Source organism: Oncorhynchus masou, chromosome 12 (genome assembly GCF_036934945.1).
Source record: "Oncorhynchus masou masou isolate Uvic2021 chromosome 12, UVic_Omas_1.1, whole genome shotgun sequence".
NCBI classification, from domain to species: Eukaryota; Metazoa; Chordata; class Actinopteri; order Salmoniformes; family Salmonidae; genus Oncorhynchus; species Oncorhynchus masou.
The window spans coordinates 78163747-78189332 of NC_088223.1; the positions used below are offsets into that span (position 1 = coordinate 78163747).

Genomic DNA, 25586 nt, shown 5'->3' on the forward strand with positions numbered 1-25586 from the left:
GGCAACAACTGCCCGAGTTACACCAGGAACGCACAATCCCTCCATCAGTGCTCAGACTGTCCGCAATAGGCTGAGAGAGGCTGGACTGAGGGCTTGTAGGCCTGTTGTAAGGCAGGTCCTCACCAGGTATCAACATCGCCTATGGGCATAACCATTGTCGCTGGACCAGACCTGACTGGCAAAAATTGCTCTTCACTGATGACTCGTGGTTTTGTCTCACCAGGGGTGATGGTCCAATTCACGTTTATCGTCGAAGGAATGAGCGTTACACCGAGGCCTGTGCTCTGGAGCGTGATCGATTTGGAGGTGAAGGGTCCGTCGTGGTCTGGGGCAGTGTGTCACAGCATCATCGGACTGAGCTTGTCATTGCAGGCAATCTCAACACTGTGCGTTACAGGGAAGACATCCTCCTCCCTCATGTGGTACCCTTCCTGCAGGCTCATCCTGACATGACCCTTCAGCATGACAATGCCACCAGCCATACTGCTCGTTCTGTGTGCGATTTCCTGCAAGACAGGAATGTCAGCGTTCTACCATGGCCAGTGAAGAGTCTGGATCTCAATCACATTGAGCAGGTCTGGGACCTGTTGGATCGGAGGGTGAGGGTCATTCCCGCCCAGAAATGTCCGGGAACTTGCAGGTGCCTTGGTGGAAGAGGGGGGTAACATCTCGCAGCAAGAACTGGCAAATCTGGTGCAGTCCATGAGGAGGAGATGCACTGCAGTACTTAATGCGGCTGGTGGCCACACCAGATACTGACTGTTACTTTGAATTTTGACCCCCCCTTTGTTCAGGGACACATTATTCCATTTCTGTTAGTCAAACGTCTGGCACTTGTTCAGTTTGTCTGTTGTTGAATCTTATGTTCATACAAATATTTACACGTTAAGTTTGCTGAAAATAAACGCAGTTGACAGTGAGAGGACGTTTCTTTTTTTGCTGAGTTTATTACTTCAGTAACCATTGTAAGCCCCCCCCCACGCAAACTCAAAATGGCTGGTATTTAATAAAGATCATTATGTTACCCAACTAGCTGTAGCAGGCCTAGTATAATATGCATCAGAAAATGTGAATATATAGTAGTAAGACTATAACTCATCACCTAAGCTTTCTCCCCAGTGACAAGTTTTACCTTAGTTTACCTGATGACTCATTACCTGTACTAGGAATCTGTCTGTCTGATCCTCCTAAATCCTGGGCTTTGATGTGATGCACATTGCAACGTTTCCCCCCTTTGTTCTCACACAGCCTCTGTCGATGTGTGTGTTCATCAAAAAGGCAGTCGTTTCAAAACTAAGCACATTTTCAATTGACTAAGTACAACACACAAAATCACACTGCTACAGTAAAATTGCATTCGCAAATACAGTACTGTAATACCGTAATAAGCCATTTACGTAGCAGATACTTTTATCCAAACAGTCCACACATTTTGGTATGTGACCCCAGTGGTAAATGAACCCAGAACTCTGGTGCTGCTAGTACCATGTTCTTAGGAACCAAGCCACATACAGGACCAATACAATGCAATAAAATACATGATTACAATACGTGTGATTGCTATCCCCATGAGCGTACCACCCTCCTTCAGGCCATGGATGAGGCTAGATGTGATTTCAATACAGGCCTACAGTATGTCAGGCTTGGATTTGCCATTCCAAAAAGGTTTTTCCCCCAGGTGCATGAACAATGAGGATATTAACTTCGATTTCGATGAGAACCGGCTCGATGCAAACAAGTGATTACTAAACATTTTTTATTTATTTTTTATTTTATTTCACCTTTATTTAACCAGGTAGGCTAGTTGAGAAAAAGTTCTCATTTGCAACTGCGACCTGGCCAAGATAAAGCATAGCAGTGTGAACAGACAACACAGAGTTACACATGGAGTAAACAATTAACAAGTCAATAACACAGTAGAAAAAAAGGGGAGTCTATATACAATGTGTGCAAAAGGCATGAGGAGGTAGGCGAATAATTACAATATTGCAGATTAACACGAGTGATAAATGATCAGATTATCATGTACAGGTAGAGATACTGGTGTGCAAAAGAGCAGAAAAGTAAATAAATAAAAACAGTGTGGGGATGAGGTAGGTGAAAATGGGTGGGCTATTTACCAATAGACTATGTACAGCTGCAGCGATCGGTTAGCTGCTCAGATAGCACATGTTTGAAGTTGGTGAGGGAGATAAGTCTCCAACTTCAGGGATTTTTGCAATTTGTTCCAGTCACAGGCAGCAGAGTACTGGAACGAAAGGCGGCCAAATGAGGTGTTGGCTTTAGGGATGATCAGTGAGATACACCTGCTGGAGCGCGTGCTACGGATGGGTGTTGCCATCGTGACCAGTGAACTGAGATAAGGCGGAGCTTTACCTAGCATGGACTTGTAGATGACCTGGAGCCAGTGGGTCTGGCGACGAATATGTAGCGAGGGCCAGCCGACTAGAGCATACAAGTCGCAGTGGTGGGTGGTATAAGGTGCTTTAGTGACAAAACGGATGGCACTGTGATAAACTGCATCCAGTTTGCTGAGTAGAGTGTTGGAAGCAATTTTGTAGATGACATCGCCAAAGTCGAGGATCGGTAGGTTAGTCAGTTTTACTAGGGTAAGTTTGGCGGCGTGAGTGAAGGAGGCTTTGTTGAGGAATAGAAAGCTGACTCTTGATTTGATTTTCGATTGGAGATGTTTAATATGAGTCTGGAAGGAGAGTTTACAGTCTAGCCAGACACCTAGGTATTTATAGATGTCCACATATTCAAGGTCGGAACCATCCAGGGTGGTGATGCTCGTCGGGCATGCGGGTGCAGGCAGCGATCGGTTGAAAAGCATGCATTTGGTTTTACTAGCGTTTAAGAGCAGTTGGAGGCCACGGAAGGAGTGTTGTATGGCATTGAAGCTCGTTTGGAGGTTAGATAGCACAGTGTCCAAGGACGGGCCGGAAGTATATAGAATGGTGTCGTCTGCGTAGAGGTGGATCAGGGAATCGCCCGCAGCAAGAGCAACATCATTGATATATACAGAGAAAAGAGTCGGCCCGAGAATTGAACCCTGTGGCACCCCCATAGAGACTGCCAGAGGACCGGACAGCATGCCCTCCGATTTGACACACTGAACTCTGTTTAAGAAGTAATTGGTGAACCAGGCAAGGCAGTCATCCAAAAAAACGAGGCTACTGAGTCTGCCGATAAGAATATGGTGATTGACAGAGTCGAAAGCCTTGGCAAGGTCGATGAAGACGGCTGCACAGTACTGTCTTTTATCGATGGCAGTTATGATATCGTTTAGTACCTTGAGTGTGGCTGAGGTGCACCCGTGACCGGCTCGGAAACCAGACTGCACAGCGGAGAAGGTACGGTGGGATTCGAGATGGTCAGTGACCTGTTTGTTGACTTGGCTTTCGAAGACCTTAGATAGGCAGGGCAGGATGGATATAGGTCTGTTACAGTTTGGGTCCAGGGTGTCTCCCCCTTTGAAGAGGGGGATGACTGCGGCAGCTTTCCAATCCTTGGGGATCTCAGACAATATGAAAGAGAGGTTGAACAGGCTGGTAATAGGGGTTGCGACAATGGCGGCGGATAGTTCAGAAATAGAGGGTCCAGATTGTCAAGCCCAGCTGATTTGTACGGGTCCAGGTTTTGCAGCTCTTTCAGAACATCTGCTATCTGGATTTGGGTAAAGGAGAACCTGGAAGGGCTTGGGCGAGAAGCTGCGGGGGGGGGGGGCGGACCTGTTGGCGAGGTTGGAGTAGCCAGGCGGAAGGCATGGCCAGCCGTTGAGAAATGCTTGTTGAAGTTTTCGATAATCATGGATTTATCGGTGGTGACCGTGTTACCTAGCCTCAGTGCAGTGGTCAGCTGGTAGGAGGTGCTCATTGTTTAATTTATTTGATTACATTGTGAAAGATAATCACACAAGGGATATAAATAATTTGATGTTCAGTCAACTTTAATGGGTATTGCAAGTGTATTGCCTAACGCGAAAACAGTAATGTACTGTAACTTACAGTATTGTAGCATACTACAATCAAATGGCAACTTTGAAACATGTATCTTACATGTTCTGCTATTGGATTAACTGGTTAAAATAAAAAATGAAAATTAACTATTTTACAGAGTTACAGTTCATAAGGAAATATGGGGAGTCCGAGCCCAGCCAATCACAAAATGGCTTTATTACAGACAAACACTCAAGTTTCATTAGCTGTCCGGATGGCTGGTCTCAGCCAATCCCGCAGGTGAAGAAGCTGGATGTGGAGGTCGTGGTCTGCAGTGATGAGGCCGGTTGGATGGACTGCAAAATTCTCTAAAACGAGGATAAAGGTGGCTTATGGCAAATAAATTAACATTCAATTACCTGGCAACAGCTCTGCTGGACATTCCTGCAGTCATCATGCCAATTACACACTCCCTCAAAACAGCTGTGGCATGGTGTTGTGTGACAAACTGCACAATTTACAATGGCCTTTTATTGACCCCAGCACAAGGTGCTTCTGTGTAATGAACACACTGTTTAATCCACTTCTTCATATGCTACAACTGTCAGGTGCATGGATTATCTTGGCAAATGAGAAATGCTCACTAACACGGATGTGAACAAAATTTGAGCGAAATAAGCTTTTTGTGCATATGGGAAATTTCTGGGACCTTTTATTTCAGCTCATGAAACATGGAACCAACACTTTACATGTTGGGTTTATATTTTTGTTCATTATAAATTGAGAATATATGGTGTATTTTGGTGATTAAACCAATGTACTCATATTTCACAGTATACTTATTTTGAATCAATGGTTGTGTGATAAAATATGTCTACAAACAAAATGAATGCACAATGAAAGGTTTTGAACACAAGACTGGCTGTGTTACAAGTCTTACCAGTTTGGAGTTTTGTACTAAAGAGTGAAAAAAAAAAAAACACCAGATACTTGTGAAAATGGTACCAAAGCAAAAAAATAAAAAAGGTATGAAGGTATATAAATAATTTCAGCCAGTAGTTTTGATAGTAGAGTTACTAAGCCAAACAGGTTACCCGAAATTTGTGTACAGTTGTGAACGTCGTCCATTTTGTATGAGATGGTATGTCCTAAAAAATAAAGTAACAAATATGCAAGTCGTACGATGATACAAACTCCAATTTGTACAATGTTACAAGTTAAGTGCTTAAGATTACATTCAATCACTTTTTAACAAATCTATGAGTCCCTACGTTTTGTGTCATTGGCACAACGCTTAAAAGCCTCAGGTATTACAAGAACAGGACCGATTTTAGAAAAAGGAAACTCCCTATGAAAACCTGGGTCATGTTCAAACGGAATGAAACCGGGAAATACGACTTGGACCCGTCCAATAACGGCATGTTTACATTTTATTTTGCAAAACGTTTTGGTACGATGTGCCCTAATGAAGATGAACCTGGTGAGAAGTGAATCAGTCTGTTTTAGCACCCACATAGTCAACCATTTCTATATGTGCTGAACAGAAACAAAAACAGCTGTTTAAAAAGCATTGCTAGTCACCAAACTGTTCCTGGATGGTTGGAGAAGTTGCTCTCGGAGGATGTGTTGGTACCATTCTTTATGGCTTTCATGACTGTGTTCTTAGGCAAAATTGTGAGTGAGTCCACTCCCTTGGCTGAGAAGCAACCCCACACATGAATGGTCTCAGGATGCTTTACTGTTGGCATGACACAGGACTGATGGTAGCGCTCACCTCGTCTTCTCCAGACAAGCTTTTTTCCAGATGCCCCAAACAATCGAAAAGGAGATTCAGAGAAAATGACTTTACCCCAGTCCTCAGCAGTCCAATCCCTGTACCTTTTGCAGAATATCAGTCTGTCCCTGATGTTTTTCCTGGAGAGAAGTGGCTTCTTTGCTGCTGATCTTGACACAAGGCCATCCTCAAAATAAATGTCTTCGCCTCAATGTGCGTGTAGATACTTCACACCTGCCTGCTGCCATTCCTGAGCAAGCTCTGTACTGGTGGTGCCCGATCCCGCAGCTGAATCAACTTTAAGCGATGGTCCTGGCGCTTGCTGCACTTTCTTGGGCGCCCTGAAGCCTTCTTCACAATAATTGAACCACTCTCCTTGAAGTTCTTGATGATCCAATAAATGGTTGATTTAGGTGCAATCTTACTGGCAGCAATATCCTTGCCTGTGAAGCCCTTTTTGTGCAAAGCCATGATGACGGCATGTGTTTCTTTGCAGGTAACCATGATTGACAGAGGAAGAACAATGATTCCAAGCACCACCCTCCTTTTCAAGCTTCCAGTCTGTTATTCCAACTCAATCAGCATGACAGAGTGATCTCCAGCCTTGTCAACACTCACACCTGTGTTAACGAGAGAATCACTGACGTGATGTCAGCTGGTCCTTTTGTGGCAGGGCTGAAATGCAGTGTAACGGTTTGGGGGGGGGACTGTAGTTTCAAACGGGAATATAATTCAATAGTAGGACTGCGCTGCCCTCTAATGGCTATGTAATGATCAAGGAATATAAATAATTGTGAAGGCCACCTGTACAAATAAGTTTGACCAGGAGGGCGCAAAATTAAAGAATAGACAGAATGCATTTTGTAGAGCATTTATCTATGATTTTATGTCATAGCTAATAGGAAATCATGTCCGCTCTAGTAATTACATTTCTAGTTGCAACATTGTGAACATTTCACCTTATTGCATAGTGAATACACCTATGACCCTAAGTACAAGTCATCCGTGGGGCTGAAAACAAGATACTGTATTAGACGGCTTCCCAAAAGTGTGTAATCTGTTGCTTTTCCCTCTTTTCTTGATCCAACCTACGCACTCCAATGGAAAATGAGCCACATAATCAAAACAGTTTATGCTCTGTTACTGTCAGAGGGTAAGATACTTATTTCCTGATCAGTTCACTGAATGGAGCACCTTACCCTTAGATGACAGTAACAACAGAAGGTAAACTGTCAAAGGTAAAACTTATCGGTCTCTGGCTAAAGATAGTACAGCGAATTTGAATCGAAAAATGACACCACAGGTGCATTTTAATGTAAGTTTCTTTTTTTTTATTTGAAGTTTAAATGTTAATTTCCATGCTGTGTTTCAGTAAGAAGACAGACAGGGCGTGTGGGTCCAGTCAGAATATCCAGTAGTACAAATCAGATTCAAGCTACACATACTGAACAGAAGAGAGAAAATAAGGGGGCAGGACAGAGGGAGAAAGAGAATATTCTGGAACAGAGGGGCAATACAAGATAACATAAGCAGGTTTCTTTTTTTAAACAAAGTTTTTTTACGGTGCCAATGCAAACCTGCTTTACCTCACATAAGAGAGATGGAGAAACTTCACGCTCCTTGTTTTGTTTTTTTTTACACTGCTACAAGCCATCGTCTCTATATGTCAGCAACCAGTACAAAAGCAGCGCTACAGACTGCACAACAATGTGTGGTCCATGCCTCGGACCTGAGTGGTGATCGCAAAGAAAGAGATGCTCGGGGGAAGTTCTGCTATCGTCATTGATAAGAGCCTGGCAATGAGAGAGGAGAAACACAAAGGGCACTTCGTTCCTTCTAAAAAGCTTTATGTCCCTTTTAAAAACAGTCAAAAGCCGCCACCATCCCTAATTTGCGACCAAAGGCTTAGACGACTAGAGTAAAGTAGCACGAAGACATCAATCAGTTCTAGAAAAAGAGTTACAGCAAACGTTTGTGTTTTAAAAATAAAGTCAGCGAGCGCGTGAACGTTGACGACCGCAGGCAAGCACACTTGGCAACTGATGACACAGCAAAAATGAAAACAAAAAAGTGACGATAAATGACGTGACCCTTACATGGCCAGGCTTGCAACAGGGGTTTTACTATATATATATATATATATATATATATATATATATATATATAAACACCCAGGAACAGCTCGAAGCTTCAGCTTTTATATTTTCTCTTGTGTTTAAATGCAGAAGTTATTATTTCCAATGAAATGGGCGATTTTTATCTTTATTTTTTTATAAAAGGAAAACCAGAAGAACTGACAGACAGATAAAGTGATAGTGAACAAGAAAAGGGGTAAAAGAGCGAGTTGGCATCGGCGTAAAAGCCGAGTTTGGGAGCTCTCACTGACACCATAGTTGGAACTGGGGCTAGCAGGCGGAGGGGAGGGGAGGGGTGTCTCGTATTGGCCGTGAAGTCTCACTGGGTCTCATCCTCCACATCTTGCAGCACTTCTTTATTCTGTTCTTCACCTGAAGAGAGAGAGGCACATGTATTCCATTTTTTTTTTTTTTAATCTTCATCATTCAAAGCCAGTGTCATTTTCACCACAAACATAAATGTACAAAAGAAAGTTCAGGGCCCACGCGCTGTTACCATGGCAACAGGGAGGTGAGGTTTACAGTGATATGGTCTTCAGGGGAGGAGTGATTAGTAAAGAGTAAAGATAGGTGGTGATGGGTGAGTGAGATGGGCTGAGGAAGGGAAAAGGGGATCGATACCAAGTCAGTTAAACAACTGAATGAGTCTTCCGCATTTAATCCAACCCCTCTGAATCAGAGAGGTGCGGGGGGCTGCCATAATCGACATCCACGCCTTCGGCACCCGGGGAACTGCCTTGCTCAGGGGCAGGACGACAGATTTTTACCTTGTCAGCTCGGGGATTCAATCCAGCACCCTTTCAGTTACTGGCCCAACACGCCAAGACCACCAGAGTCAAAGACTCCAAGATTAAGGTCCCCTAGGTGTAGATCTATGATCTGCTTTCCCTCCCCCAATCATAACCTTAAAGGGATAGTGCTTTGTTCTACTTACCCAAACATAACATTTTGTCTCTGTGTGCAATGTGAAGGAAGTTAGCTGTTGTTTCAAAAAACAATGCTAGAGCCATGAGCGTAACAATTATAAAATTGCCGTTTGGTTGTCAGTCTATGCCAGCAAAATGTGTGATATGAATGCCTTCGGGGTCAATGGCAGAGATAACATACACTACAAAGGCGTTGGAAAACCCACCCATGAGTCATGTTGCACAAAAAAAACACATTGGTGGTTGGCAGGAGAATGTGCATAGTGGCATCAGAAAGTGTTCATGCCCCATGACTTATTTTGTTGTGTTACAGCCTGAATTTTAAATGTAATACATTAAGATTGTGTCACTGAACTACACAGAATAACCCATGTCAGTGGAATTTGTTTGTAGAAATTACAACTTCAAAGTGGAAATGTCTTGGGACAATAAGTTTTCAAACCCTTTGTAATAGCAAGCCTAAATAAGTTCAGGACAGACAGATAAAGCTTAACAAATCACATAATAATTTAAATTGACTCATTCCTGTTCAATAATAGTGGTTAACATGATTTTTGATTGACTACCCCATCTCTGTATCCCACATACACAATTATCTGTTAGGTCCCTCAACCGTCTAGTGAATTTCAAGCACAGATTCATCCACCAAGAACAGGGAGTTTTCCAATGCCTCTCAATGGGCACCGATTGGTAGATGTGTAAAAAAAATACAAAGCAGACACTGAATAGCCCTTTGAGCATGGTGAAGTTATTAATTAGGCTTTGGATGGTTTATCAATACCCCCAGTCACAACAAAGATACAGGCATCCTTCCTAACTAAGTTGCCAGAGAGGAAGGAAACCGCTTAGGGATTTCACAAGGCCAATTGTGATTTTAAAACAGTTAGAGTTTAATGGCTGTGATGGGAGATAACGGAAGATGGATCAACATTGTAGTTACTCCACAATACTAACAAATGACTAAAAAGAAGGAACCCTGTACAGAATAAAACAATCCAAAACATGAATCCTGTTTGCAATAGGGCACTAAAGTAATACTGCAAATGATGTGGCAAAGAATTTACCTTTTTGTCCTGAATACAAAGCATTAAGTTTGGGGCAAATCAAACTGAACACGTCACTGAGTACCACTCTCCATATTTTCAAGCATGGCAGTAGCTGCATCATGTTATGGGTATGCTTGTCATTGGTAAGGACTAGTGAGTTCAGGATAAAAAATAAATGGAATACAGCCATAAGCACATGCGAATTCTTAGAGGAAAACCTGGTTCAGTCTGCCTTCCAACAGATACTAGGAGACAAATGCACCTTTCAGCAAGACAATAACCTAAAACACAAGGCCAAATCTACACTGGAGTTGCTTTAGAAGATGTTCCTGAGTGGCCTATTTACAGTTTTTACTTAAATATATAATTAATCCATTTTGAATTCAGGCTGTAACAAAATGTGGAATAAGTCACAGGGTATGAATACATTCTAAAGGCACTAGTGCTTGTGTGCAAACCAGTATCAACACAAATATCTATTCTTCACACGGCAAAATGTCAAACGCCTCAGTAAAGATTTGATAGCTAGCAAATGCCTTTCGGACCACCTAGGCTCGTTGCTTAGGAAGGTTTCCATAGAGATGGCACAGCCATCTACTTGGTAAGAATTAAAGCAGCGAGTCTAACAAAGGTTCAGAATCTACGAAGATCAAAAATAGAAACTATAATAAGGTGCCTAATGAGTGCCTACGAGATGCTACATGCAGTTGGTGTGGACAACAGCAGTGTTGATGTGCATCAACTGCCTGTTTGCAGATTTACGAGTGAAAACAGGGTCCCAAGGATTCGGTGTGATTACTGAGTATGTCATGTTCAGCCATAATAATAAGTGGAATACCTAAACTCTAGCCCAAACCCAGACAGACAGTGTTGGTAAAAAATTGCGTTGCAGTGAGTAGGACAGTGACACTAACCACACAGCACTCAAATGTTTCACGGTCCACAACATTTTACTAGTGTGAATTAACCCGGCGCTGGAAGATGCAGAGAAAGTGTTAGTGAAGGGCAGCAAGTCTGATTGACAAAGCAAGAGGGATGCCCAAGACAGGAGAAAGATGACTTACAAAATACAGTTCTATCGAGGGAATGGAGTGGGGGAGGGGGGGTTGTCCTTAAGAATCTACACAGTGGAAGATGGAGGCATGAGAGTCTTGAACATGAGTACATCTCAGACAGTAAAAGAGAAAGGGGTGAAACGGAAAGACAGAGAAAAAGAGAAATAGAAAGAGAGCTGGAGAAAGAGAGGGAGCGCTGCTGAAGTTAGAGAAAAACCACTGTGCTGGGGGGAGAAGATAAAGGGTGGGTGAGGTCAACTCTCCAACCCTAAGAGCACACAGCACCAGCCCAGCAGTGTGCTGTCAATAGGTGGAAAACATCCATCCTCCACGTGACCACAGACGCTGGAGTGGGTTTAGTCCTTGAACTGTATTGTTCTACATATAATAGGTGAAGAAGCATGGAACGCTCACCGTCTCCCTGCATATCTGAAGTCCATAGTGTCAGGTTGTCGCGTAGCAACTGCATGATGAGTGTGGAGTCCTTGTAGCTCTCCTCGCTCAGCGTGTCCAGTTCTGCAATGGCATCGTCAAATGCCGCCTTCGCCAACCTGAGGGCAACAGCGTGGGCAGAGAGGGAGTGTCAAAGGTTGGATATTACAGTGTCCGAGTCACAACAACAAATTTCTGAACATTAGTCAACATGTATGGAGCATACAATAACATGTCTTGATAAATAAATAAAAATATATTATATTGTATTACTAGCCAGGACATCAGGTGACTTCCATGTACTGTATAGGAGAGACAATTGCATGCCCAGTCTGAAATATAGGCATGGGCGGCATACCGTATAAACCATATATCAGGATATTTGGAAAAAGCCATGGGATGGTTTTTCAAAACTGTTGAAACTATTTCTTTTAACTTTTTCCAATAAATTGTTATATTTGTAGATACTTTAAGTTTTAAGTTAATACCTGCAGAAAACTTGTACAATACGTTAGGACATAAAGCAGACTGCGGTTTTATGTCACCGTTCACTTTCTAAAACTTACCCTAGTTCCCCAGAACAGAAGGAGCCAGCCACGTGTTTGTTTGTAAATAGCACAACGGGAGAAAGGAAGCTGGTGAGTCCATAACATTATATATGTATCAGCGAGTCTGTGTGCAGCGCACGAGATGATGCAATTCACTTGTATGCAATTCACTACTAAGTTCTGTACAGCTGACATTTTTCCCCCGGTGCTTCCAACTAGCATTTAAATTGTTCTCCCATCTGCTCCGTGTACACATGCTGCCCTTCCTTCAAAGGATGCATCAATGTTTTTCATTTGCACAATCTTCTGTTAAAGTTCGCTAGTAAATGTCCACACTCACCAAAAATGACATTTGGTAGCTACTTGCTATGCTTGTATAACTTTGATCTGGATTTGCTAGTCTTTGCAATTAATTGATGTTCAGTTTTGCTGTTTGTTTGTGCTAATTTTGTTTGCATTCTGGTAATAGAAGTCCAACGGCATTTTGTTGTATTTTAACACCCACAGGTACCTGGCACATTTTTATATCATCATAACGTCCTTCTCTCCAGTAATGCCAGTAATACAATAAATCCCAGGATGAGAGAAGGACGATATAAAATGTGGATACCGCCCAAGCCTAGTAGACATGATGCAGCACTAGATAAGGTCTAAAAAACCTAATCAAATCAAAACTCAATCTGTTTCTTTGAAAATGTTAATAAAAGACTAACACCTGGTACTGCAGAAAAACACTCCGTAAGGCATAGCCAGAATTCTTTAAAAAAATGTTTTTATAAAATACTCGGGCCTCCTGCTTGTGCATTATTACACACTCACAATCACTTTCTATTTGAAACATCTTGCAATGGCACGTAGAGGAGGGAGATGGGAGAGAAAAGACAAGAGAAGAGTGGGGAGAGAAGATGAGGGGGCCCACCTGCATGCGCGGTCGGGGGAATTGAGGATTTCATAATAAAATACGGAGAAGTTGAGTGCCAGTCCCAGACGGATGGGGTGTGTCGGTGGGAGTTCGATCATGGCGATGTCGCTTGCAGCTTTGTACGCAACCAAGCTGTTCTCTGCCGCCTCCTTTCGGTCGTTGCCCGTGGCAAACTCTGCCAGGTACCTGTGGTAGTCTCCCTTCCTGAGGAAAAAGGGAGAACGAGACTTATTTCAACCTCACAAAACATTCAATCAATCCATGGTCTGCATATGTTAACATATTAATATTCTTAACAGACAAGCATGGCTTGTGGGTTGAGAAAACACTGCATAATTCTATGACTGAACCCCATGTACAAAAGGGTCTTACTGTCATGCAGCCCTTGAAACTGCTGTGGACACTTAAGACTACTCCTTGACCAGGGCTAGACTTGCTAGAGAGACTAGCCCTGCGTCCCAATATTCCACATTTACTCTGAAGTATGCATCCCTATTTGGATTTAAAAGGGGCGGCAGTGTAGCCTAGTGGTTAGAGCATTGGACTAGTAACCGAAAGGTTGCAAGTTCAAATCCCCGAGCTGACAAGGTACAAAATCTGTCGTTCTGCCCCTGAACAGGCAGTTAAACCCACTGTTCCTAGGCCGTCATTGAAAATAAGAATTTGTTCTTAACTGACTTGCCTAGTAAAATAAAGGTTAAAAAAAAAAAAAAAAAAAAAAGGATTGGTGTAAGATCCCTTGCTTACACCAATTTTGTGCTTTTAAATTCATGTGGGGTATCGCACAAGTGCACAGTTCAGGGCAAAGGGTGAACCATTGAGAAGCAGATGTTCACACAGAGCGCGAGAGAGCAGAGAGACTTTTCTCATGTTAATAGAACAGTCCGGGCATAGATATTAGCTGATGTGCGCTAAATAGTTTTTCAAAAGCTGTCCCATCCGCAGACGTACATTTTGTAGTAGAAAACCTTCGATTCTCCAGTGTTTGCTGCTGGAATGAGGTGCTTGTCCAGTACATCCAGAATGTCATTACAGATTGATTTCAGCTCAGTCTCCACCTGCAGAGCAGACAAAACACACAGCACCTGTTGGCAACAAACTCAAGGAGAACAGACAAAAACAACACTCAACTTTAATGTTTTTTTTTTTACTTAACCCTTGAACGACCTCTAAAAATTAAACACTTTTTTTTTAAGGCCCCAAGATAAACCTCTATTTTGAAAGGAGCCACACACCATCCTTAGCTAAGCAACATCTCAACATCTCGCCGCCCTTATCAGGGTTCTCCTCTACTACCACCATCCACGTGGCTCACCGTTTGCCTGTATTCCCGGATCATCTTCAGTTTGTCTTCGCCTCCTTTGTTCTCCTCCTTCTGTTCAAGGCTGCTGATTATCCTCCAGGACGCTCTTCTGGCTCCGATCACGTTCTTGTAAGCCACCGACAGCAGGTTCCGCTCCTCCACCGTCAGCTCCACGTCCATGCCCGCCACGTTCTTCATGGACTCCACCATTTCTGACAGAGAGAGAAAAGACTGAACCTAAACCATCAAACACCCTGCCTTCAATAAGTTACGAACAATTTGTTCTGTTCTGGATTTTGTCTGTTTTTTGCTGGCAGCAATCACACAAGAACATAGAAAATCTGTAAATGTAGATTTTGGCTACGGGATAGATCAATTTATATTATGTATGTTCAGGAAATGTTCAGAAAGCAGGAACTCCTGATTAATAAAGACAAATTACATCCCTGACTGAGAATACACCGCTGCTACTCTTATCATCTATGCATAGTCACTTTAATAGCTCTACCTACATGTACATATTACCTCGACTAACCGGTACCCCTCTGTATATAGTCTCGCTATTGTAATTAATTACTTGTTACTTTAATTCTTATTCATATTTTTTTAAATGCATTGTTAGTGAAATGCTTACTTATGAGCCCTGAACCAAGGTCGACACCAGTGGTATTCGGCGCATGTGATGAATATTATTATTTTATTTGTCATTGCCAATCTCTATGTTCAATATGCGATGGATTTACAGCAGAGTTGCGCATTGGTTGTTGGAAATAACATTAATATTTTCAATGAAAACATGTGGAGCCTCAGGAAATTGTTTTTGACTTTGTTATGAATTCAAATTTTTAACATTGAGCTAAACATGTTGTATTTTGAGGCCTAAAATCAAAACTAATACATTTGGAGGTTGGAATACCCACGTGGATACCGACGTGTTCTGTGGAGAAAATGATAATGAAAATAATGAAACTGTGATTGGAGGATAGCTGTGAGGGGGATTAAATCCTGTTCTCCTCAAGCTCAATTATAGAATGTTCATATTCAAATATCACAGAAAGGTGAGTCTTCAGCATATGACATGGAGTAGAATTAGCTAAAGATTCGATGCTCGACTACCAGTGCCCGGGAAGAGCAGCGGTACTACGGTATCTCTACAGAGAAAGACCACTTGACCCGTGACGTCGATGAGTGGGCTAGAGCCGTGCTCAGACAGTGACACCACTCTGGATTGACACAGTTTTTAAAAAGGTAGGACAGGGAAATGAAACAAGATTTCAGGATATACAGTGCTTTCAGAAAGTATTCATACCCATTGCTGCGTTACAGCGTAAATAAATAAAAATAAATTTATTTTCTCACCCATCTACACACAGTACTCCATAATGACAAAGTGAAAACATGTTTTTTGGAATGTTTACCAATTTATTGAAAATAAAATACAGAAATCGAATTTATATAAGTACTCACATCTTTTAAAAACATTACTTTGTAGAAGCACCTTTGGCAGCAATTACAGCGGTGAGTCTCTGGGTAAATCCAAGAGCTTTCCACACCTGGATTGTGCAACATTTGCCCATTTTTATTTTCAACATTCTTCAAGCTCTGTCAAATTGGTTGTTGATCGTTGCTAGACAACCATTCTCATGTATTGCCATAGTTTTGACTTACTTAAATCTAACTTGACCACTCAGAAACATTCATTGTCTTCTTGGTAAGCAACTCCAGTATAGATTTGGCATTTTAGGTTGTAGTCCTGCTTAAAGATGAATTAATCTCCCAGTCTGGTGGAACGCAGACAAGGTTTTCCTCTAGGATTTTGCCTGTGCTTAGCTCCATTCCGTTTCTTTTTTTTTATCCTGAAAAACTCCAGTCCTTAACGATTACAAGCACAACCAAGATGCAGCCATCACTATTCTTGAAAATATGGCGAGTGGTTCTCAGTAATATGTTGTATTTTCCCCAAATTTAAACACGTTGTATTCAGGGCAAAAATGTAATTGTTTTACCACATTTCTTTTGTGGTATTACTTTAGTGCCTTGTTGCAAACAAACAAACTGCACATTTTAGAATAGTTGTATTATGTACAGGCTTCCTTGTCACTCTGTCAATTAGGTTAGTATTGAGGGTGTTCTTGATTCATCATCAGATCTATCACAGACATTAAACTATGTAACCTTTTTAAAGTAACCATTGGCCTCACGCTGAGCGGTTTCCTTCCTCTCCGGCAACTAAGTTAGGTAGGAAGCCTGTGTCTTTGTAGTGACTGGGTGTATTGATACACCATCCAAAGTGTAATTAATAACTTCACTATGCTCATTGGAAAACCTCCTTGGTCTGTGGTTGAAATACACTGCTCAACTGAGGGACCTTACAGATAATTGTATGTGTGGGGTTCAGAATCAAGTTAAATACTATTATTGCAAACAAACAGAGTGAGTCCATGCAACTTGTGACTTGTTTTGAATTTTTTTGAAAAGCATCACGTCTAACTAGTGCTCAGCAACTCTGCTGCCCTGACACTTGATGTGTCTATAAAAAAAATAACATTGTTAACTGTTCACCCCATTAATCAAGGAAAGAGGAATACTACTCCATCTCTGGGGGGGACGACAGGCATGACAGAGGTGGGTTGGGGGCAGAGGAGTTACCACCACCATTACAACTCCACATTGGAATTCGTTCAGGTCTGTTGAGTGCCCAGGACCACTGAGGCTGGGGGCAGTGTATAAGTGCACTTCGTCAAAGAGGCAGCGGCAAGGAGGGGAAGGATTAAAAAGTAAATGAGCAGTCTCTGCAAAGATACCCACTAAGAAGATAGCCCGTCTGAGCCATTTGCACAAACATTGGGGCTGGATGACTCGTCTGAGCTGGAGAGAGGGGTTACGTAAGAGTGGCGCACTGGTGCCTCGTCTCCTCCCGTCCTTCAGCCCTTATGTCAGGGGGGCTGCATAGGCACATACCACCAGCTCGTACACCCCCACCCCACCTACCCCAGCTATACTATCCGCCTTGCACATTCCTCTGTGCCAAAGGGGACTCCCGGAGGAATGGCCTGTTCCACAGCAGGCCTGCGGGGGGTGTCAGTCTGGCTCTGAGCCCCTACGGGGGATTGTCCCCTTTCAGGAGGCCTAACGACAGGAGGGGTGGGGGGTGTCGCCTCTCTCAACAGTGGCTAGAGTTGGTAGAGAACAGTATCCTGTTTCAGAGCAGAGCAAAAGAGACCAGACTGCCTGGCACGTGTGTACCGCTGGTGAATCTTTAATAATAGAATCTAGAAAACTGAAATCAGCAACTAATGGTATGCCTTTGTATAGAGTAGCATTCAGACACCTTGACATCTACATTTTGTTACGTTACAGCCTTATTCTAAAATCGATTAAATAAATGTTTTTCCTCAATCGTGGGGAGAAAGGCCTTGGTCAGTGAAGTGAGGGAGGGACAGGGAGACTAGTCAGGAACGAGGGAGAGATGAACACCTCAAAGTACAGAGAGATCCATGATGAAAGCCTGCCCCAGAGAGCTCGGGACCTCAGACTGGGGCAAAGGTTCACCTTTCAACAGGACAACAACCCTAAGCACACAGCCAGACAACACAGGAGTGGCTTCAAAGTCTCTGAAAGTCCTTGAGTGGCCCAACCAGAGCCCGGAGTTAAACCCAATCGAACATCTCTGGACAGACCTGAAAATAGCTGTGCAGCGACGCTCCCCATCCAACCTGACAAGAGCTTGAGAAGATCTGCAGAGAAGAATGAGACCTCCCCAAATACAGGCGTGCCAAACTTGTAGCATCATACCCAAGAAGAATTGAGGCTGTAATCACTGCCAAAGGTGCTTCAACAAAGTACTGAGTAAAGGGTCTGAATACTTATGTAAATGTGATAGTTTACGTTTTTGTATACATTTGCAAGCTTTGTGTGTAGATTGAGGGGGGGACTATTTAATACATTTTATAATAAGGCTGTTACGTAACAAAACATGGAAAGAGTAAAAGGGTCTGAATTAGAGGTCGGTCGATTAATTAGGGCCGATTTCAAGTTTTCATAATCGGAAATCTGTATTTTTGGACACCGATTTGGCAGTTTTTTTAATATATATTTTTTTACACCTTTATTTAATATTTATTTAACTAGGCAAGTCAGTTAAGAACACATTCTTATATTCAATGACGGCCTAGGAACGGTGGGTTAACTGCCTTGTTCAGGGGCAGAACGGATTTTCAACACGTCAGCTCAGGGGATCCATTCTTGCAAACTTCCAGTTAACAAGTCCAACACTATAACCACCTGTCTCCCGCTGCGCATGCTAATAGTGTTTCAAACGTCACTCGCTCTGAGACTTGGAGTGGTTGTTCCCATTGCTCTGCATGGGTAACGCTGCTTCGAGAGTAGCTGTTGTCGTTGTGTTCCTGGTTCGAGCCCAGAGAGGAGCGAGGGACGGAAGCTATACTGTTACACTGGCAATACTAAAGTGCCTATAAGAACATCCAAAAGTCAAAGTTTAATGAAATACAAATGAGAGGGAAATAGTCCTATAATAACTACAACCTAAAAATTCTTACATGGAAATATTGAAGACTCATGTTAAAAGGAACCACCTACTTTCAAATGTTCTCATGTTCTGAGCAAGGAACTGAAACGTTAGCTTTCTTACATAGCACATATTGCACTTCTACTTTCTTCTCCAACACTTTGTTTTTGCATTATTTAAACCAAATTGAACATGTTTCATTACTTGAGGCTAAATTTATTTTATTGATGTATTATATTAAGCTAAAATAAGTTCATTCAGTATTGTTGTAATTGTCATTATTACATATAAATAAAAACTTTTATTTTTATTATAAATCAGCCGATTAATCGGTATGGGCTTTTTTGGTCCTCCAATAATCGGTATTGGTGTTGAAAAATCATAAATCGGTCAACCTCGAGTCTGAATACTTTCTGGATGCACTGTATAACCCAACGACACTAGTCGTAGAGGAGCGTGAACTAACTGTTACTGCTTCTATGGTGAATGCAGAGTAGATAGAAGCTTTCTAGCTAAATAAAGTGGACAATGACAGAAGCTGTGCAATAATGCTACATTTTGATGTGAGTTGTCACCTGTCAGGGACTGGTCCAAATTAAGGGGCCACGGTTCCGGTCTGGAAGCACGCTTGACTGCACCTACAGTATTGCTTCGGTACTGCAGTTTAACTGCATCACGGCCGAGAAAGGTAATTACCGTCGACGGCCACATAGAGACGTCAAATTTTAAAATGCCTGATAAGACATTGGTCATCGCCTTTGGGAGAAAAAAAACATGCATTAACTTACTCAAATTGTCGCCCAGGCCACTCACAGCCGAAGATATTAACATTTTATATTCATGCTCTGAGGTCATGACCCCAGCTCGCCAAGGGAAGTGCCGATTGGCTTGTTGAGCTCTCCACATGCTCTGACAGAGTTCCTGGAGCATGTGTGCGACATACTGCTGTCTTTCCAGTGAGCACTGAGTGCTTGAGTGCAGGTGGAGTAATCTCAGTAAGGAAGATGGCAGCAACTCCGGAACTGCGAATGTGATTAGATTACATTGAAAACAAGGGTTGGCTATATTTGAGGCGGTCTCGTTCTTATTATACCTCAGTGGTCCAAATTCACGTTTTGCCACCCGCATCTAACTAGCTGAGAGTACCTGATGCTGTTCATTGAGTGTTATTGCTAGCCAAATCCCTAGGACATCCCTACACTAAACCCTAACCATAACCAAACCCGAGCCTTAGCCAGTAATGTTAACAGGTTAACCGTTAAATGGGTTAGCCGCCAAAAACACATTTGACCGGTCATGCTTAACGGTCTACAGGTAAATTAGCATACTTTAGTGAATTTAAATTGGTAGGTGTATTTTTGTTAGTCATGCATGCATCTTATCACACACACACAGCATACAGAGCCTAGCTGACCATCACCTGTCAGACAGCACGAAAGTAGCTCTTCGCTGGAGTGAAAGTCCTTTTGTAAGCCCAGTCATTGCACAACAAACAACTCTAAATGCAATTGGGTGTTAAAGGAGCCATTTTAATTTCTCAACTCGTAATTAAAGCACGCCTCCCATTTGCCATTCGAGTGCATAGGCTATAGTCAACGGTAGGCAGGCTATCAGCGCGTCACCTACCACTTTGCAATGTGAGCTTGAGGCAGTAATTGTCTGAAAGCTGAACCTTTTACTTTACTTCAAATAATGTGGCATGTCTTACCTTGCTTCAAAGTAGCCTTGCAAAAATCTATCCATAGAAACAGCGGCAATTATTTTTTTTTAAGACTTCCTGATGCCATTAAAACCTCTTGATACTCCCCATCCCGGATCCGGGATCGTGAATAAAGCCTCAGGCTCATTAGCATAACACAACGTTAACGATTTCTGAAAATCGCAAATAAAATGAAAATAATGCGCCTGCTCTCAAGCTTAGCCTTTTCTTAACCTCTTGAAACTCTGGGGGCGCTATTTCATTTTTGGATGAAAAACGTTCCCGTTTTAAACAAGATATTTTGTCACAAAAAGATGCTCGACTATGCATATAATTGATAGCTTTGGAAAGAAAACACTGACGTTTCCAGAACTGCAAAGATATTCTCTGTGCGTGCCCTAGAACGTGAGCTACAGGCAAAACCAAGATGAAACGGCATCCAGGAAATCAGCAGGATTTTTGAGGCTCCGTTTTCCATTGTCTCCTTATATGGCTGTGAATGCGAGAGGAATGAGCCTGCCCTTTCTGTCGTTTCCCCAAGGTGTCTGCAGCATTGTAACGTATTTGTAGGCATATCATTGGAAGATTGACCATAAGAGACCACATTTCCAGGTGTCCGCCCGGTGTCCTGCGCCGAAATTGGTGCGCAAACCTCAGCTGCAAGTATTTTTCCATGGAATTCAGAGAAGAAAGCAGGCTTCCACGAACGATATATCAATGAAGAGATATGTGAAAAAACACCTTGAGGATTGATTCCAAACAACGTTTGCCATGTTTCGGTCGATATTATGGAGTTAATTCGGAAAAAGTTTGACGTTGTTGGTGACTGAATTTTCGGTTCGTTTCGGTATCCAAATGTGATGTACAAAACGGAGCGATTTCTCCTACACAAAGATTCTTTCAGGAAAAACTGAACATTTGCTATGTAACTGAGAGTCTCCTCATTGAAAACATCCGAAGCTCTTCAAAGGTAAATGATTTTATTTATTTGGTTATCTGGTTTTTGTGAAAATGTTGCGTGCTAAATGCTACTCAAAATGCTAAGCTAGCTTGCAATACTCTTACACAAATTAGTGATTTGCTATGGTTCAAAAGCATATTTTGAAAATCTGATGTCTGTTGTTAACTAGTATTTCTCTCCTGTTCTGTTGGTTTTCATATCAACTTCTGTTGTCCAGAAGCAAAAAGGCACAACCCTAGTCATATTAGCAACCCACCCTGGTTTCTGAGATTTTCATCATCGTCACATATGGAACTTTAACCAGTTAATGGGGGTCAGTTACTTGGCAGCAAAATGTACAGATATGTGCATCCCTAACACTTACTGTTAGCATTTTACACTGAACAAAAATATGAAATGCTGAAATACAATATCCCAGAATGTTCCATAAGCACAAAACGCTTCTCAAATGTTGTACATCCCTGTTAGTGAGCATTTCTCCTTTGCCAAGATAATCCATGCGCTGGTCAGGTGCGTCATATCAAGAATCTGATTAAACAGCATAATCATTACACAAGTGCACCTTGTGCTGGGGACAATAAAGGTCACTAAAATGTGAAGTTTTGTCACCTGACAATTTCACAGAAGTCTCAAGTTGAGGGGGCGTGCAATTGGCATGCTGACTGCAGGAATGTCCACCAGCGCTGTTGCCAGAGAACGGAACAATAATTTCTCTACCATAAGCCACCTCCGTCATTTTAAAGAATTTGGCAATACGCCCAACCGGCTTTACAACTGCAGACCATGTGTATGGCGTTGTGTGGGCAAGCAGTTTGTGGATGTCAACCTTGTGAAGAGAGTGCCTGGCACATGGTGGCAGTGGGGTTATTGTATGGGGAGGCATAAGCTACGGACAATGAACACAATTGCATTTTATCAGTGGCAATTTGAATGCACAGATACCATGACGAGATCCTAAGGCCCACTGTCGTGCTATTCATCCGCTACAATCACCTCATGTTTCAGCGTGAGAATGCACGGCCCCATGTCGCAAGGATCTGTATACAATTCCTGGAAGCTGACCATTTCCCAGTTCATCCATGGCCTGCATACCCACCAGACATGTCACCCATTGAGCATGTTTGGATGCTCTGGATCGACATGCACAACAGCATGTTCCAGTTCCCACCAACAACCAACATTCACACAGCCATTGAAGAGGAGTGGGACAACATTGTACAATCAACAGCCTGATCAACTCATTGCAAAGGAGCTGTGCCGCGCTGCATTAGGCAAATGGTGGTCACAACTGTTTTTCTGATCAAAGCTCCTACCTTTTTTCATTACGGTATCTGTGACCAACAGATGCATATCTGTATTCACAGTCATGTGAAATCCATATGAATTTATTTCAATTGACTGATTGCCTTATATGAACTGAATGTAACTCAGGGCCATCCCAAGGATCCCAGACAGCAAGGACCGTTCACTAAGGCGAAGCCTGCAGTGAGAGGCAGTGCTTTGCCAGTGACTAATTTTGTGATGGATGTTTTTCCTTTCAAGTGACTACTAACAGAACTACTACCAGTTACAGCCGTACTATTAATGAAAACAGCTAAATACCAAATAAAACACTGCAAAACTTCCGGGAACGCTTGTGAAACAGACCAAGCCGGGGTTTTAGAAGTCAATGAGAGAAGGGGAAATTCTTCCTTTGTTCTTCATTTTCGCAAAGTCTAAAGCCACAACCTAGATTTGAGCCAATGTATTAACTAGCTGAACATGTTATTACTCCAATCTCATGAAAGTGACAACTGACTTGTTTTCATTTGTCAACATATTTATATTTAAGGAGTGCCTCTGATTTGAAGGCCTGTTCATGCAGTTTGGTGCGAGATGACCATTAGAAACACATCGGGTCTACACATGAGCTTAGCTAGTAAACTTCACCATGACATCGCCTACAAGTGTGCTCTGGGATTTCTATTGGAGATGCAGTTTTAGCCTAATACCTTGAAAATGTGTCCTGTTGTTTTCCAGCTGGCCAGCATGAGGCTTCTGAGCCTAGGCAATATATTTGTTGGAATCAGTGCAGTTCCTCCTCCTTTCCCTACAGTAACAGTTTTCCACACTTAAAAATATTTGTGGTGCTCCTACTAAATTGTCTGTGGTGCTTACATTCATGTTTTTTGTGGTACCTTGACTGTTTATACCGATCTAAAACAAATCTGCAATGCTTTAGGTGAGAAAGAAGCAGTTAAATGCCAGAGAAAGATGTGACTGATGGACATGGGACTAATCTCTGGTTTGTCTCTGACATTCAGAAACTGAGATATGATCTTCTAAAGTTGGAGTCAAAAATAGTAAGACTTGTGTGAATGTTGCCATCAATTGAACTAATCACTTTCTGTAAAAGAGAATGTTTAATTCAATTGAGGGCTCATAAATTATCAGAAAACATTTGGTAGCTGAATAACATTTGGGGAAATTGAGTCTAGACTATTTTTGTTATCCATTATTGCTATTATATAGCCAACCTAAAATATGTCATGAGTCTTGCAAAACTATATTGAAATGTGCTTCAAAACACAGAGTCCCTCAAATTAAACAAAATTAAGCCCCTGCATGACAGAGATCCAAATTACAGCAAACTATAACTATCCCTAGATTTGACTACAGCATTAAAACAGTGTTGGTCTATTGTAGAAGTATTTAAACCACACTAAAGGGCCAATGAATGATTAGTACAACAGTTATTTGATGTGGACACCATTGTAAGCCAGGAGCCAAGTAACTAACCCAAGCTTGCCATGTCAAAGCCTGTAACATTGTAACCATATTTGTCTGTTAGCACGTGTTATCCAACTTGCACTACTAATAAAAAATAAGCGACAAATGAGACCCAACAGCTCATTTGTCAAGGTACTGACTGACTAGCTGAAACGTGTTGCAGTGACTGTCTTGGGAAAATGTAATGAGCCACCATTAGCTGTCCCTGTAACAACCACACCCACTCGGCTTGCCAGGGACTGCGTTCTTTCCACATTTAGGCTCACAAGGTAGCTCGCGCTATCTAGCTAGCTATAACATTATACAAAACTGAAAGCTAATGTTAGCGTGTTGAGTTTAATGTTCGCTTGCTAGCTAACTAACTACATGGCTCTGACGTTAGCTATCTAAATAGTGAAATGGCTCTGGTCGGTAGCTAATGTTAATTGGCTCTGGTTGATATACTGTTTAGCCAATCATGTCAAGGCAACAGTTAGCCAACTGGCGTCTAGAATAGAAAACTAATAACAAGATAGTTACCCAACGTGTACTAGCTACTGTAGATAGCTAACTACATGTGTTGCAGAAAACCCGAAACCCAACCCACAAAGCTCTGTCGTCGCAATTGCGTTTGACAGCCTGTGTGCGCACACACACGATAGAAAGTTAGCTAGCGTCAAGACCAACTAACTAGCTAGATTAACCAAACTGTAGTTTCTTATACTGTCACAATAACTATTTCACTATAAATCAGCCAATTATTTTAGCTAGCTAACAAATTAGCTTGCGGTAACTCATCACCATGGGAGCTAAAGTTGTACAGTAGCTAACGTCTCCTTTATGCATATTATAAAACAGTTAGCCGCCATTGTACCACAGCGAACGTTGCTATCAGGCTATAGTTTACTAGTTCGCAATATTAGCTACAACAGAATAGCTAGTTAACGTTAGTTGTATATCCATTGAGGGCCAACAACGTCGGAACTTCGGCACCACCAGCAGAAATAACCAACGGGTTTCAAGAAAGTAACTAGTTATAGCGTATACTGAATGACACATGCTAACGCCGAATGCCCAAAAACACAGGCATACACGTGTTAAACATTATTTCTAACTAACATTATTCAGTCAAACAAAACCACTTCTCCAAACGTTAAATGAATAGTTCGGAAACCCTCTTCTCCGCCATTTTGTCTCTACTACGAACTCTCACTAACCATCTTCAAGCCACCTCGAAGCCCCCCGTTAGTAGAGTACGGGGGGACAAGCGAATGAGACTGAGGCATACTCCGCATTGACGGCATATCTCAGCCCTTACCATCGTATCTCTCAGCTTGTTCGGCGAGTTTGGCCTGGTATACTAAATGCTCTCGATCTGCCATGGTGTTCGGGGTCGGACTGTCGATGGAGAGCGGATCGAACTTGTGTATGTCTGTCTCAGTCGGCGGTTCTTAGTGGAGCAACTGCAGCGTCCCCACTCTCTAGCTACCGGTAGCAGCAGCACTGGTGTAAAGATGGCGTCGGAACTCCATCCGGGACACCAACGCAATCCATGACGCCACCGTGTTCAA

The 25586-nt window shown here is 42.3% G+C and overlaps 1 protein-coding gene across 1 annotated transcript; it reads right to left on the bottom strand.

Annotated features, from left to right (window-relative positions):
* Window positions 1-7020: 7020 nt before the first annotated feature.
* Window positions 7021-25530, bottom strand: LOC135550867 (14-3-3 protein epsilon). Its single transcript, XM_064982053.1, has 6 exons — window positions 25334-25530; window positions 14092-14291; window positions 13728-13834; window positions 12774-12980; window positions 11289-11425; window positions 7021-8219 (listed from the first exon to the last, which is right to left on the bottom strand). Exons 1-6 carry the CDS (start codon window positions 25395-25397, stop codon window positions 8167-8169), a joined length of 768 nt encoding a protein of 255 aa, XP_064838125.1. The 5' UTR covers window positions 25398-25530; the 3' UTR covers window positions 7021-8166.
* Window positions 25531-25586: the final 56 nt, after the last annotated feature.

Coding starts and splice junctions, on each gene's coding strand:
- LOC135550867 (XM_064982053.1), bottom strand. CDS start 25,397: ATGGCAGATCGAGAGCATTTAGTATACCAGGCCAAACTCGCCGAACAA. Junction 14,292..25,333: donor ACAAGCTGAGAGATACGATG/GTAAGGGCTGAG, acceptor TCTCTCTGTCAG/AAATGGTGGAGTCCATGAAG. Junction 8,220..11,288: donor TTCAGATATGCAGGGAGACG/GTGAGCGTTCCA, acceptor CTCTCTCTTCAG/GTGAAGAACAGAATAAAGAA.